The sequence below is a fragment of the Callionymus lyra genome, chromosome 2 (assembly GCF_982586985.1).
Source record: "Callionymus lyra chromosome 2, fCalLyr1.hap1.1, whole genome shotgun sequence".
Taxonomy (NCBI): Eukaryota; Metazoa; Chordata; class Actinopteri; order Syngnathiformes; family Callionymidae; genus Callionymus; species Callionymus lyra.
Window position 1 is genome coordinate 30,916,819 of NC_141819.1, and position 16,421 is coordinate 30,933,239.

The 16,421-nt window shown below is 38.2% G+C and overlaps 1 protein-coding gene across 1 annotated transcript in view; it reads right to left on the minus strand.

The window, feature by feature from the left end:
- LOC148086516 (phosphatidylinositol 3-kinase regulatory subunit alpha-like) overlaps positions 1-16,421 on the minus strand; it is a 66,332-nt gene that overhangs the window by 24,797 nt on the left and 25,114 nt on the right. Inside the window, exon 2 of the mRNA XM_087782994.1 lies at positions 863-937. Within this exon, the coding sequence (XP_087639120.1) occupies positions 863-937 (75 nt within the window). The remainder of the gene's footprint in view (positions 1-862; positions 938-16,421) is intronic.

The following is a 16,421-nucleotide window of genomic DNA, read 5'->3' on the forward strand; positions in this document are numbered from 1 at the left end:
AATAATATATTTATAAGTTTTATAGTGAAATAGAATATTAATAATATTAGAAAAATAATTCTACATCAATTATTTAAAAAAATTAATTCAAATTTAAAAAAGCAGACGAATCAGATATATTTTGAAAAAGTATTACAATTATGATTAAAATAAAATAAAAAAAATAAAAAAATATATATATATATATATATATATATATATATACATATTGTAAATATTCAAATTGCTTTCAATCGTTTTGTTTTTAAAATTGAAAATAATTATTTGTGATATTTATCTTAAATGAAAACATGTTTGTTTCTGATTACCGTGACTCCAAATATTTTTAAATGTTTTGTCTTGACCTAAAACTCAAATGTATAAACATTTCGAGAAATGTCATGATGGCTTTGATTTCATTTTTAACCTTTATTTATTTGACTTAATAATTAAAAAACAAAATAAAATACATCCATTTACCTTCTTTAACACAACACATACACAAATGATGGGTTTATAAAGACACAACTGCCACTACACTTTTGACACAAAGATGTAATACAAGTGTATGACAACACCAAGAGAGGTACACACAACAAAACAAAAATGATTTTAACAGCACGGATGTGCCAAAAACATCCACTCCACACATGCACAGATAATGTACAATGTAAACAATAAACACCTTCATCTTAATATAGAAATGAATCCAAACATGTACATAGATAGACACACAAGCGGCTAAACTGAAATTCACAATTCAAGATCTTTGTCAAATAAATTGCATTAGAAGTGCAAGATTTTCAAAGACATTTTAATATTTTTGGAAATATTTAGTATATTTGTGAAGCTAATTCAACAGTTACAGTAGATTTTCTCTCACCGTGTTTCTCGATGGCCTCCGTGAGTCTCCAGACCGCCACCACGGTCGTCTCTGGCACAAGCTCCGCCTCCACACCTGCAGGGACATGAAAGATTCACAATAAAACAACAATCATGAATTATTTTATCATCGTGTTCCGAACAACAACCCACAAGAGTCATTTATTGTTGATGACGCATCAATATTTAAGTTTTTAACCTAATTGTCATCGAGAAAGTGAACAAAAGAATAATTAAGAACAAAGTGTTGATGCAGTTAAAAGTTCAACTTTGCTTAATGTAAACTATATATTATACAATTAATCTATCCTTTTTCAACACAACTAAAATAGTGTGTAACAGTAGCAGCCGTTGCTCACACACACCCTTAACAGACACAAAGATACACACAGACGCTCAAAAACGCTTAGAAATAAAACACAAACACACTACAAAACTCACATACAGACATAAACATACATAAATAAATAAAAACACTGCAATAGAAATTAAAACACACATACACACTTTAAGACGAATGCAAAAAAAATCTCAAACACTTTTCAACAAAAACACACACAAAAACACACAAACACACTTAATGACACACACACAGATAAAAACACATGCTGGACACAGAAAGTCAAATATTCACACTAAAACACACATGATAATAAATCACAAAAACAACCAAGACAAAATTTAAACACAGACATATATGCTTGAACACACACACTCCTACAAAACCGCCCAGGCACTCACACTAAAACCCACACACACACTTGCATGCCTGCATACACACACAGACACAGGCTCATAAAAAGACAAACACACAAAGAATTCATTCCTTGTAAATGTCTGTTAGGAATTCTTCACCACACGCTGGAGATTATTCTACTGTAATAACACACTCACACACATGTACGCACACACACGTCAAACGTCAGTATCACATTGAAAAACTGCAGGGGAATATTTAGGTGAAACGACAAAGACACAAAATAAAAAGAGTGTACAATAATCTAAAATGACCGTTTTGTCTTATTACGTCATTAATCACCATCATATATCAACACACTACTTTTGTGTAAATGTTAGTTTATATAAAGAGAATTTTAACCAGTTACTTTTTCTAGTCTGGGTTGAAAATCATGTCACAGACTCTTAAACACACGACTGTTAAAGTGTTTCTCTTGACTCTTAACAAGGTCAAACAAAGGATAATTGAAGGTCAAATGAAGGTTAAACACATGCACTTCCTCTCGCTCTACATCAGCTCTTTGTCGCCTCCTGCTCTTTTGTTGGGTGTTGACAGATGTGTCACTTCTCAGCGCACAACTCACACACTGGCAGTCACACTGTAAAGTGACACACATACAAACACACACACACTTCTCTCTGGAGAGAGGAAGACGCACACAGAGAAACACAACAGAAATATATAGTATTTATTAGAACCCTCGGTCACGCACAAGAACACAAACATTGTTAAAATATACACACAACAAATGCAGGATCACACAATATTGTGAAGTAAAGCAATGACACAAACACCACCAAACCGGACGGAACAATCACAACACTTATTCACTACGATTGTAACACAAAATATGTCAAAATAATCATGCAAAAGAACACAAAAATGTGACACCAATACAATTCAACACACACAAATGCATCCGGGGACAACAATACACAAAACTACTCACAACTTTATTTTTGTATTCAAACACATGCACATGCACACACATTTGAAACAACTTTAATTCTCCACACAACATACACATTTAAGACAAATGGCAATATTCCCCAACAACACAACTATTACTACTTGTAAACACAAAACAGTTACACAGCGACATTATACACAGCATTGCAAAGACACAAAAAAAGTATTACGAAGAGATTACAATACACAATCATAGACACACCTCCACAAATATTGATAACACATAACACCCCACACAGAAGGCAACACAAACCTACAATCAGTTCACACAAAACGTACACAACAACATTGCACTTTACAAACACATAGACAACATTAATGTGCACAACCAAATGCTCACACACAACTCCTCTTGAGTGGACACACTTGTGATGTCACGGTTTAAAAAATGAACATGCATGTTCACACAAACGACACACAAACACACACAATCATATTCAATCCTAATCAAGTAAAAACGACAACACTCTTTGTTCACAGATGCACACGCCGCTGTATTTCTGTTTATCCCTTTTTATATGCATGTGTGTTTGTGTGTTTGTGTGTGTGCATGTGTGCATGTGTGTGTGTGTGTGTGTGTGTCTGTGTGGTAGGAAACTCCGGAGATCCCGGTGGTTAAATGTACAGTGCTTCCATTAACGTCAGTGTCACAACGTATCACTGAGGCAATATCTCAGCCGGAGGAGGGAGTGAGGGAACGGAGGGAAGACAGCGGAGGACAAAGGAGAGCCAACGGACAATGGAGAGGAGGAAGAGGAGGAGAGGAAAGCCAGGCAAGTTAGAGAAGAAACTGGGAGAAATGAAAGGAGGGCGAGAGGGAGAGACATTGATGGGTGAGAAAGAAGCAACAGAGGATGACAAGATTGTTAAAAAAAGAAAAGAGAAAAAGTGAAAACACACAAAGAAGAGTGAAGCAGACGGATGAAGGTTTCTGTCGCTGCGGTGGATTCAGCAGCTCCTATAGAGAACATATGGACACACACAGCAGACACACACACAGAAGACACACACACACACAGATAGCTAACACACATCCATGCTGTGGGCGACACACACATGCAAACGACGAGTCGGAGAGACGCACACACACACACTTGAAGAGACAAAGAAGGATGGAGCACACAAACTCTCTCTCTTCCACAGTGTAGCAGCACACATACACACACACACAGAGTTACACACAAGGACAGACTCACAAAGGAATGAGGAAAAACTCAACACCATTGAAGAAATTAAAACACAAAACTGCGTGGACAATAAGTTACTAACACAAATTAAACACACAACTATGTGTACAGACAACATAATGAGCAGTCACACGCATGCACGCACGCACGCGCGCCAACACAAACACCAGAAGATGCAGTGAGCAGTACCCAGGCTAGCCGACAGGGGGAAGTGAATTCCATTGTCGGAGGTTTTCAGTCTTTTGAGTGTCGAACGATAAACTTGAGGTTTTGTTTTTTTATGTACTTTTTTTTTTTTTTAGCATATTCTTTCCTTTCTACTCTTAAAAACTATATTAAAGACTAATCTATTCACGCCTTTGAAATCCTCAAGGTCATTTATTTAATTCTGATTTTCAAATATAGCAAATATCTTTTTTTTTCTTTCCTATTTTGTTGATTCATATTTTAAAACATTAAAGTGACTTAAGTTTGTATTGAATGTGTATATACATTTACCCCTTGAGATAAATGCAGTTGGTAGATTATATATATATATAAATAATTATCAGTTTTTCCTCATTTTAAACTGTTATTCATTTTATTTCTAGGAAAACCAATTTGATTACATTCAAACTAAATATAAAATACTTATTCGTTAGTATAGTACAAAAAAGTTATTAAATAGTATAGATACAATTATATATAAATTATATTGTTTTTATTCAAGTTGGTGTTTATTTTCTACTAAGTCAATTTGTTTTTATTGAACTTTATTTCTTTATTTTTGACTGTCAAAATGTATTCTTTGCGATTTATTTTTGTTGGAGCCAATTTGCTTTGGTGTTACTTTTTTCTTCAAAAGTTTATGCTTACTCTTTCAACTCTACTGCAACATACCAGTGTATGTTTTTCTCCCATGTGGCACTAATTTATTTTATTTTTGGGCTTTTTATTCCATTTTATTGTAGCAGAAGTATATGTTTGTTAGTTTTTAAATTGCATTTTTATTTCTAAATATTTTTATGAAATTTAAAATTAAATATATTTATCTCCAGTTATTCCTTGATGGTGTTTTTTTGCAATTTATTTTCTTTTTAACTATTAGTTAGTTGGTTCCCTGCGACCTTTTCCGTGACACTGACAAGTGTCATCTGCTGCTCAGTGTAGGCGATCCTCTCAGATGGACAGTGAGAAAATTCAAGATGGTCTGAGCGACAGAGCTCAGACAAAGAAATGATGATGGAGGGATTGGGGGTGGGATTGTCATTTAAAGCCTTCAAATCAGTGACAGGAAGTGGACGTCACGCTCGAGCGCCCCGTCTGTCGGCTCCGCAGCTAATCGCTGGTCTTACCTGCGGCTGCTGCACCAGTGCCTTCATCTGGACCGTGAAGGAGCCAGCAGACCTCTGACCGCTTACTTCTCAATCTCACGGGCGGTAAAGACTCTGACTGGTGTTCGGAAAACTAGGGGAAAAGTAGACGAGCTGCTCAAGTGCGTCGTTCCTCTCGGCGTGTGTGTGTTGAATGTTAAACAACGCGAGCTGAGCTGCGTGAGTGAAACCTTGATCCTTCATCTCCACCTTACAGACCTGCCGTGACAGGAGGAACCTCTGGGAGAGGAGGAGTGATGGAGGAGCGATGGAGGAGCGATGGAGGAGCGATGGAGGAGTGATGGAGGAGCACTCGCACGGGTCAGACGTGCATCTCCCTACCTGCAGTATCACGACAATATTTACACACATTCTTCTACACACACGTGTACATCTAGACTTCTAGACTAGCTGAGGTCCTCCACACAACATGAAGAATGGAACACAACAAGAATGAAAGAGGAGGATGAAATGCAACGAGGAGAATACATCAAAAGAAGAATGGAACACAACAAGAAGAAGGTAACAAATGGAGAATGTAACACAAGAAGAATGAAACACAACAACAGGAATTAAACTAATGAAGAATGAAACACAACAAGAAGAATGTAACAAATGGAGAATGTAACACAAGAAGAATGTAACACAAGAAGAATGTAACACAACAAGAAGAATGTAAAATAAAGAAGAATGAAACACAACAAGATTAATTGAAAAAACAAAGAATGTAACACAAGAAGAATGTAACACAATAACAGGAATTCAACTAATGAAGAATAAAACACAACAAGAAGAATGTAACACACGGAGAATGTAACGCAACAAGAAGAATGTAACAAACGCAGAATGTAACGCAACGTGAAATAAATGTAAAATAAAGAAGAACGAGAGACAACAAGAGGAATTGACCTAATGAAGAATGAAACACAACAAGAAGAATGGAACAAACGGAGAATGTAACACAAGAAGAATGTAGAATGTATAGAAATACAAGAAAAACGTAACAAAACAACACAAGTAACTGTGAGAATAATGCAACAATATGAAAGGATAGTAACACCACACAAACAAAGAAAACTTTAACACAACAAAAAAGCGGGCATAATGCAAGAAAAGACCAAAGTAAGTAGCTACACAACAGTGTTTGCACAGATTGATGACATGAAGGAGGTTGTAGTGCTAAAAACATGAGACTCATTCTCTCCGTCAACCTAAATGTAACATGTTTGTGCGTCCATCGTGTGCGACATGTAGAATTTGTCTCAAACCCAAACACTTGTGGTGCTGAACACAAACAGACTCAGTGGAAACACGAGTGTGCGACCAGAACTCCCCTGTGATGTTGTCTCTGTTTGAGCTCTGTGACATGAAACGTGTCGTCATGGTGGTCCAGGCAAGTGTGTGTGTGTGTGTGCGTGTGTGTGTATCATATTACGGCTGGCTAAAGTGATGAGATTGGAGGAAAGTGTTCCATCATGGTGGATTCCACTTGCCACTGCACACACACACACACACACACACACACATAGACACCCCCCCACATACACACTCACACACACAAGCGCACACACAGTTCATTGATCTGAGTGATATGGCGTTTACTCCTAAAGGAATGCAAACAGAAGCGGATCGATAGAAGCCACTCAGACATCTCACATCAGCTACTAGAACCCACACACACACACACACTCTCTCACACACACCTACACACACACACACAGAGTTATTAATGCACACCATCCAGCCAAGTCTAAAATTGAGTTACGCTCTCAGACCCCGCGTCCAGCTCCGTCCTGATTAATGTTTCAGTCCCGCTGATCCCTGACCAGTCCAGCTCTCACTCCTCCGTCCGTCCTCCATCCATCTTGTCACGTTTTACTTTCCTAACTTTCCCCCGAAGCGGGTCACGTGACAGGCTTGGTTAGCTCCACGCGAGAAAGTCAACTCCAGTCATTATTGTCGTGGTCTGGGAGGAGCTTTTATACTTTTATTCTTATCAGAATCAGATCATTCCTGCTTCATTCTTACATCAATGTTTAGAAAGCTTTTAGTTCATGTCGGCAACTGGAAAAAGGAATAAAACCCCATAATACTATATGTAAGAGAATGATAAAATAAAATAAGAAAAAAAAAATGCTAAAGAAAAAAAAAAATTACATATATATATATATAAGGAAGATTTTTTAAGTACACATACATACATAAAAACAAAACAGAAATCATCTTAAAAAAAGTTCAAAACATACAAAACAACAATAATGAAAGTATTAAAAAACATACAAAAATATTTGATTGAAGAATATAAAGTTAATTAAAAGATGTTTATCAATCATCATCAAGATAAAATGAAAAGTAAAAAAAAATGAACTGAAAACAATACTATAATAAAAGATATCATGAAAAAAGAAAACAGTTATTATTAGAAAACATTTAAGCAATTAAAAAAAAAGCTAATACTTTATTGAGTTAAATTGACATTACATCGTGAAAAATGGTAATAAGTTAAAAAAACAACAACAACAACAACAAACGAACAAAAATATGTACAAAAGATGGTTAAAGTTGAAATAAAAATCTCACTAAACGATGCAGGACACAAACGCTGTGTGTCATGTGACGGTTGAGGTTTTGTAGAGTCAAAATGGGAAATAAATGAGGTCAAAGGTCGTGGAGAAATGAAAATGTACAACCTGACGTGGTGTTAACATCATTTATTATTGATGGACACGTCTGGGAGACGACTGGAGTCTTCAAAGCAAACTTTCTTTGTGTTACGAAGCTCTGACTCTGACCCCGACTAGCTGGGACTGACTTGGGTTCTGAAGGATGAGGCTGATAGAAAGAAAGGATGAACAGACGTGGGGTTGAAAACGTTGTGATGTGAATCGAGAGGAGACAAAAGAGTCTTCCTGCTGCCATAGTTGCTTTGTGTGTGTGAGAGTGTGTGTGTGTGAGAGTGTGTGCGTGTGTGAGAGTGTGTGTGTGTGTGTGTGTGGGTTTAACATCCTCAACGGTCACTTACAGAAGCTGTGCTAGTAAACAGCTTCTGATGTGAGACAGTGTGTGACGAGATGTGACTCGCATTAATATTTCACTGCCTCAGTTGAGAGACGTACACACTAACAAACACACACACACACTCACACACTAATACACACACACAAGGTAATGGTCGCAGATGTAAAGCTCTCCAGGCCATATGTTGTGAGGACGTTGGATGAAGAATCAATTAAACAAAGGATGTTGAAGAAAAAAGCTTGTTAGAGGCACTTGAAACACAACTACACACAGACACACACATCATTTTGACTAATAATGCTGGTAAGATTGTAACAATAGAGGATTGTAACACAGTAAGAACATATTAAAACTAGAAGTGTGAGCAAATATCAACTTAAATATTTCTATCTTTTTGTTCAGGATACTGTATCAATATAAACAGCATTGTATTCCTTTTGTTTTTCATAAAAAAGAACTATTTAAAAATGTTATGATTTGAAAGAAAAAGAAAATCACGTTTTCTTTTGTGTTTCAAATTATATTTTATATTTAACATAAATATAGAGAAATTATGGTTATTATAGTAATTATGGTTCATAGTCCAATAAAGTGTGTGTAAATACATATTTTTAAATATACAATTAACCTGCAAATATTCACTGTGTTTGTTCATTTCTGTGTTGAAATTAAATTAAATGTTCCACTGCTGGAGAAGTCCCATTCATTTCTCCCTCAGTTAAAGAAACAATACAATTTAGTGAAATCTCTGTGATTACTGAGGACGAGTGGATACAGTTTATCCGAGCAGCTTTGAAAGTTTGGGCTTATTTTGGTTTACAAACAAATGAAACAAATGAAAGCAGTTACGAATTCTCACGCGTCATGCGAGTGTGTCGTATCGACACTTGCTGATACACACACACACTGTCAGAACAGAGAAGCAGATGGAGCACGAATGCTCCTCACTAGATGCAACACTAATAGAGTCAGGGACTCATTCATTCCTCGTGCTATTAGACAGTTTAATTCTGAGGTTGGGGGTAGAAACGATGAATCTATTCTATGTAAATCTTTACATAATCTTTACATACATGCAACTGATTGTTATGAAGATTTGCATGCGACAGGAAATTGGTAAAACCACACTATGAGACGACACACACTCACACTCTCATACCCACAACAACAATATAAAGCTCCAGGCCATCTGCTGTCTTGACGATCCGGAATAAATGAAACCAAAAATGCTTTTAGAGAAACCTGGGAGACACACACTCACACTGATCCTGGAAGAACACAAAAAAGGTTTGTGTTTGAAACGCCACAGTGATCTCACGATCTTCAACACGCTCTTAATATAATAATAATCAATCATGTGCACTCTCTTTATCCAGCCGTTCTTTACTCATCTCAGGGTTCAGCTCTCACACTCATGGAAGACTTTAGTGAACGCACAGTTACCCGTCGAGGTCCGCGGTCGATTTTAATATCCAGGAAAAACTTAGCTCGATAATCGCCACTAAATTCACTATATCACTCTCTGTTGACAAGTTTAGTTAAAGCTTTAATTAATATCCTGATGTGTTTGATCGTTGTGTAAGTGGAGGTGATGTTTATTTTGTCTCTTTACTTGTTATAGGTCATATTATATTTTGTATTTGCTGTCGCTGACAGATGAAGCACGTATGCTGATAAACTCTGATGCGATTATTATTGGACTCTGAGTTATTTTTTTGGATTTAATTTAATTTTTATGTATCATCACCTTTCATTTTTAGTTCAGATGATGATGATGACAGCTTCAGAGCCCAGCGTCCATTTCACAGCGCATTTATTGTATATATGCATACGTCTATAATTATTGTATATATTCGTATGGCTATAATTGTTTTATATATTTGTATGTATATAATTTTTGTATATATCATTTTGTATATAATTGTTTTATATATTTGTATATACAGTATATAATTGTTGTATATATGTGTATGTATATAATTGTTGTATATATGTGTATGTATATAATTATTGTATATATTTGTTTGTATATAATTATTTTATATATTTTTATGTATATAATTGTTTGTATTTTTTATAATAGTAATAGTAGTGTATAAAAGTAGTGAGAGCCTGAACAAATAAAGAATCTTACCCAACAGTTGAAAATTATCTTAATATGTCGACACCTGCTGAGTGTCTTCTTAGTTTTTCATAACAATAGTTTTCGTTGATTTCAAGATGAATCAAAAGACAATTCTGAGTCAGATTCCTGTTGTCATTCATTTGAGGTTCATGGCAGTACAGGTGCGCATATCTATGACTGTCATCATCTTTTGTTTTATTCTTAGTTCATTAAGTCAAAAAAAAGGTCCAGAGGAAAGCTCATTTTGATGTATTTGAAGATTCACCAATATACAAAAATAATATGTATATGTTTCATAATGACTCCATAAAGCTATTTGTATTTCATATATTAAACAAAAAAAATAATTCAAAATGTAGGTTAAAAAGCACTAGTAGTACTTAAACTTTTAACAAAACTGAGAGAAACCACTTCTTCATCAAAGATCTGATACATGCTAACGTAGCTAATCAGCTGATCATTCATGGAAGAAAACACATTTTTATCAAACTTGAGTGACAGTGTTGTGATCCTCCAAGAACCCTTCACCTGCAGGAGCTGCTCATTCTTCAGTCAGGATTAGGATCTTTCCCTTTCTCTGCGTTTTTCTCTTCAGATTAACCCAACAGCCGTTCCACCCCCCCCCCCCCCCCCCCCCCCCACACACACACACCTCCGCTCCCCGCCCACGGTGACAGATTGCTGTTGACCCCCATCACGGCTCCCTGACCTCGCCCGGCTTTACCGGAGGCGAGAGGAGAACGCTGGCGATGACAGGTGACGGCAGAGAGAGTAAATCCCGGTCCCGGAACTTTGAGCAAGGTCATGATTTTTAGTGGCCCCGGTGTCCTTTATGATTGGAAAGTCGCAGGTATCACGATAATGATACGTGAAACAGGTCGGTGGGACGCGGCCCCGGGGGGCCAGACGAGGCCTGTCTGGTTTAAAAGGCAATTTAAAATTTTTCAAACTTTTAAAACAATTCATTGAATTCATTGCATTTGTTCTGTTGTTGTTAAGGAAAAAGAAAAATACTGAATCATCTGTATTATATTTTGTTTAAGGCCAAACCATGATAAAACTAAATTAAATGAACAAAGAAAATCCGATTTAAACTTTTAATTCTGGGTTCAGGTAAATGAGGTCAGTGTCTTTGTTCTGAGGCTCTGCAGGTGAGAGTCTGCAGACACGAGCACGAGCACTGTAACCTAGAGTAGCTGTCTCTCAACCCCAGTGTCACCACAGAGCAGCGGAGCGTGAAGCCACCGAGACATTAACTCGCAGCATCAGAAAAACAGCAGGAGACAAACAGGAATCGATCCCTGGAGGAGAATCTTCACGCCGGAATTGCTCAAATGTACTTCGGAAGGTTCTTCTGAGCAGATTCCTGAAGTCAAATAGAAACAAGGCTCCGCCACAATAAAAGTCCTGGAGCGTGGAAATGAAACAAGGCAACACTTCGTCCTCTGCACACGTCAGCAGGCGACAGTGTTGTCGACAACTTTGTTTCTGCTGAACTCTGGAGAAGCAGCACATAAACATCTACCATGACGTCCGTGGATGAAAGAAATATTAGTTGTGAGAAAACCCTGCAAGAATCTGGTGATACAATAACGCAATATGATATATTGCCTTACTGTAGTAACAAGGATATATTTATAGTATTGTCGAGTACTTCACTCTGGTGTTGCAGAATTTACAAACCACGTGACTCTTGATGAAGTTGTAACTGCTTTCATTTGTTTGAAACCAAAATATGTCCAATCGTCAGCTTTAAAAGTTGCTAGAGTCAACTGTATCCTCTTGTCCTCAGTCAATGCCGGGATATAGCGGGATTTAATTGTTCCTATAGTTGTTTAGGACGTCAGGACTGCTGCCATCTAGCGGTTGAAAGTTTAATTGCAACACCAAAATGAACAAAAGCCGTTAAAATGTTAGCATGTAAATTGTAAATAAATCTAATTAGTTCATTGAAACATAAACAACTATAATGATGATGATAAGTTCAACTTCACCAAGATGAAGATGGTGGATGCACTTCAGAAGCAACACCAACAGACTCAAGGACTTCTCTCGTCATCGTCCATCAAATACTTCAACCCTGCATCCGACCGAGTTGGGCGTTCAGACCCGAAACTCCAGGTTTACCTTTGCTTTTTCCCTGAAGCTTCTTTTTTTCTCTTTAAGAACGAAACATTTCTGATGAGTTCTTCTCTCGCCTGGAGTCTGAATTCATCCTCGCCATAATTGGTCAATTTGAGTGGATCACGATCATCTAAACCTGCATGAGTCGCCGGCGAACCTTCACCTCAATGAAGTCTATCTCCCATCACACCTGCTCGCTTCATTTACATCCACACCGACCTGCCGGAGCTAAAGACCGGCCCCCCCTCCCTCAGCCCCCCAGGCTGAGATGTGGATTAATCTTTTTTTTCGGGGAGACGCCTCCTCCAGTCGGGAAATGGGCCATTAAATTGCTAGTGAGATAAATAGATAGATGTAGAAGGGAAGAGCTTCATTGTCCTCTCAGTTGGGAGCCGCCGCTTATTACTCACACGGTCATAAATCTGCTTCCGAGCGTCAAGACTTCTGGACGAGTGTGGGAGTGGGAGGAGACGTGTCTCGACTAAAGTGGCTGTAAAGCCCTGTAACACTGTTAGATCAAGGGGTTGGTAGTTCGATTCTTTCATGCATGGATCTAAAAATCTCTAAACCTGAGAAGGAAGAGATCCTTCAACAGGTGGAGGAGAGTAAGTATCTAGTGGTCTTGTTCATGGGTGAGGGAAGGATGAAGATGGACAGACTTGTTGCCAATCTTGTGTCACAGGGATCGACATCATTTAGAGAAAGAGCTGAGCCAAATGACAATTCTATCCACTCCGGTGAGAGAAAGAGAAAGAGTAATGCCAGAGTTGAGCAAAAGGTCCTCCGAGAGTTGACTGTTAAGGTGGCTAGAGCTTCCTGATAAGTGGTCTGCTGAAACCCTAGGCTTGATAGCATTGTTGAGCTAATGGCTACATGTCCCACTTGTAGATTTTTGTTTGACTTAAAGCAATAGTTCACCGAAAATTCAACCATCACTCATTTTCTTCTCACCCTCATCTCGACTAAGGGTTGGGATTAAAGGATTTCAAAGTAATCCTTTTTTTTTAGAGTTATAGGCAAAATGTAAGTCCATCTTAATGAGGCGACTGTTGCTCAGTGGTAAAATAAACAAGTCTATGTTTTAAGTTTGTTTCTATCTGTTTGTGTTACTGTCTACTGTCTGCTAGGACTGCACGATATTGGAAAAAAGTGCAACATACGATATTGGTGTCTAGACTGGTGATATCAATATTAATGCGATGTTTTCTTCTTTCACCTATAAATGTAATGAGTCTTAAAAAAAAAGGAAAATTAAACACATACAACAAATAAATCAATGTTAATACTCTCAAACATAGCAAGGTCCAAAATATTTCCAGATGTCTTGTCTTTCCCATTATTCTGCGAAGAAAATGTTGCATTTATTTGCATTGTATACATTAACATGTTGAACATTCTGGTTTTGTACCTGCAGAAATATTTATTTATTTATTTTTTAACTTGAAGTGCAAAAGCAATTCTGCCTTTAAAGTCTTCACACAAGTTTCATAAGTCACTGGAATTGCAATTTGGGCAAAATATTTGCCAGAAGATATCTTTGGTCGAACTCCTTTCAACATTAAAAAAAAAAAATCATTATAAACTGAGTTGACTGAAAGGGTACATTTTGCGAAATAACTTCTAAAGGCTGCACTTTATGTCTTCTTCGTATGAGTTGCTTTTCCCTCCTCGTCTTCCATGCTTGTTTACTTCACACGCCCTCTGCTGAGGCTGAGTGTGTGCTGGTTCTGGCCAATAGCGAAGCGGCATCTAGGGACCATGTGCAATTAAAGTCCCGCCTGATTGTTCCAAGTGCGCATTTAATAAATGCTTGATTTAGACAATAAATAATTCATAATTATCGCACATGTTTGCGCTGTGCATATCACACATGCCAAACTGCCCTACTGTCTACACGGGAGGCGCTCGTGATATTTAGCCAGAGTACGTCCAGTATTTCAAGTTGCTTATGACTGCAGTCACACGTTTGGTTTTACACTGTGGGTTTCCCTCCGGTTTCCTCCCAAACATAACAGAAACTTTCATTAGAACAAAAAACCTCCAATCCATCATGCATGACGATTAATTCTCTCGTGTCTCCTGCTCCTCAAATCACGCCGGTCTTCTGTGAAGCTGACAGCAATGCATTGTTGAGATTTTTCATTGACAAAATTAAATTGATCAAAGAGAAAATCTCTCCCCCTTTGTTGGGAACCCCTACTGTCTCTGAGCCCATCTCCTCCTCTTGGTCATCCTTCTCTGCTGTATCTTTGGGTGATATTTCAGCACTAGTGAACAAGATGAAACCCTCCTCTTGCTCAGATGACGTCCTTCCTTGTAGGCTTTTTATCAAAGTATTTGATGTAATTGGCCCCTGGGTTACCAATATGGTGAACCTCTCCCTTTCCACAGGGGTTTTTCCCAATGCATTTAAACATGCCATTGTGGAGCCTCTGCTCAAAAAACCAGGCTTAGACCCAACTGACCTCAGTAATTTCAGACCTATTTCTAAGCTCCCTTTCTTGTCCAAGATCTTGGAGAAGGTGGTGTCCGAGCAGCTGTCTTTGTTCTTGGATCAGAGCGACATCCATGAGAAGTTTCAGTCTGGCTTCCGTAAACATCACTCTACGGAGACAGCTTTATTGAAAGTGTCCAGTGACATCATGATGTCGGCTGACTCTGGTAAATTCACTGTTCTGGTTCTCTTGGATCTGTCGTCAGCCTTTGACACAGTTGATCACCAGATCCTGCTGAGAAGACTAAGGGATGAAGTGGGACTGTCTGGGTCTGTGTTAGAATGGTTCTCATCTTACCTTTCTGGGCGCAGTTTTAGTGTATCTGCCAATCAAATGAGGTCTGAATCGGCAGATCTGTTGTGTGGAGTCCCTCAAGGTTCTGTTCTGGGTCCTTTATTGTTTTTGCTGTACTTGATTCCCCTTGGTAAAATCATTCAGAGATTTCCAGATGTTTCTTATCACATTTTTGCTGATGACATCCAGCTCTACTGCTCTTTTGACCCAACTGAGCCCCAAAGGCTGAACAGCTTAGTCAATTGTTTGCTAGAAATCAAACAATGGCTGAGTGAAAACACTTTACAGCTTAATGTGGACAAAACTGAAACTCTGGTGATTGCTCCTGATGATACGATTCCAGGGTTGAGTCAGTACTTGGGTGACTTAGGTCAGTCTGTCAAACTGAGCCTGAGAAACCTGGGTGTTGTATTTGATAAAGACATGTCTCTTGTTCAACACTGTAGAAAACTGACCAGAAACTGTTTCCTTCAACTGAGAAAAATCTCTAAACTTAGGAAAATGCTGTCACAACATGATCTGGAGCTTGTAATCCATGCGTTTGTTTCTTCTCGTCTGGACTATTGTAACAGTTTGTTTTCATGTCTTAACAAGAAGGAGCTGTCTCGCCTGCAGTTGATTCAGAACTCTGCAGCGAGAATTCTGACCCGCTCTAGTAGAAGAACTCACATTTCTCCGGTCCTTAAAACTCTTCACTGGCTTCCAGTTTCTTTCAGGATCAACTTTAAAATTCTGGTTCTTACTTTCAGAGCTATTCATGGTCAGGCTCCTCCTTACATCACTGATCTGATCCAGCCTTACACCCCAGCTCGGGCTCTGAGGTCTGTGGATCAGAATCTACTTATGGTTCCACGCACACGGCTCAGGACCAGAGGAGAGAAATCTTTTCAGGCTGTTGCTCCTAAGCTTTGGAACAATCTTCCTCTCTCTTTGCGCTTGATGGAGTCTACTGACTCCTTTAAGAAACACCTTAAGACGTTTCTATTTGTGCAGGCTTTTCCTTGAATTTCTCGAACTCCTGTGTTGTTCTCGGTGTTGTCTTGATCTTTGAAGTATGTACTGTTTTGAGTATTGTTTTGATTGTTAAAGCGCTTTGTGACCCTGGTCTCGAAAAGCGCTATATAAATATATATTACTTACTTACTTACTTACAAACCTGTTGAGGAGTTCCCAGCTCTGACCTTGAGTACCAAAATAAATCCCCCTCTTCATCCCTCCTCCCCTCCCTCGTTCTTCCCCAATTAGCTAATTAAAAGG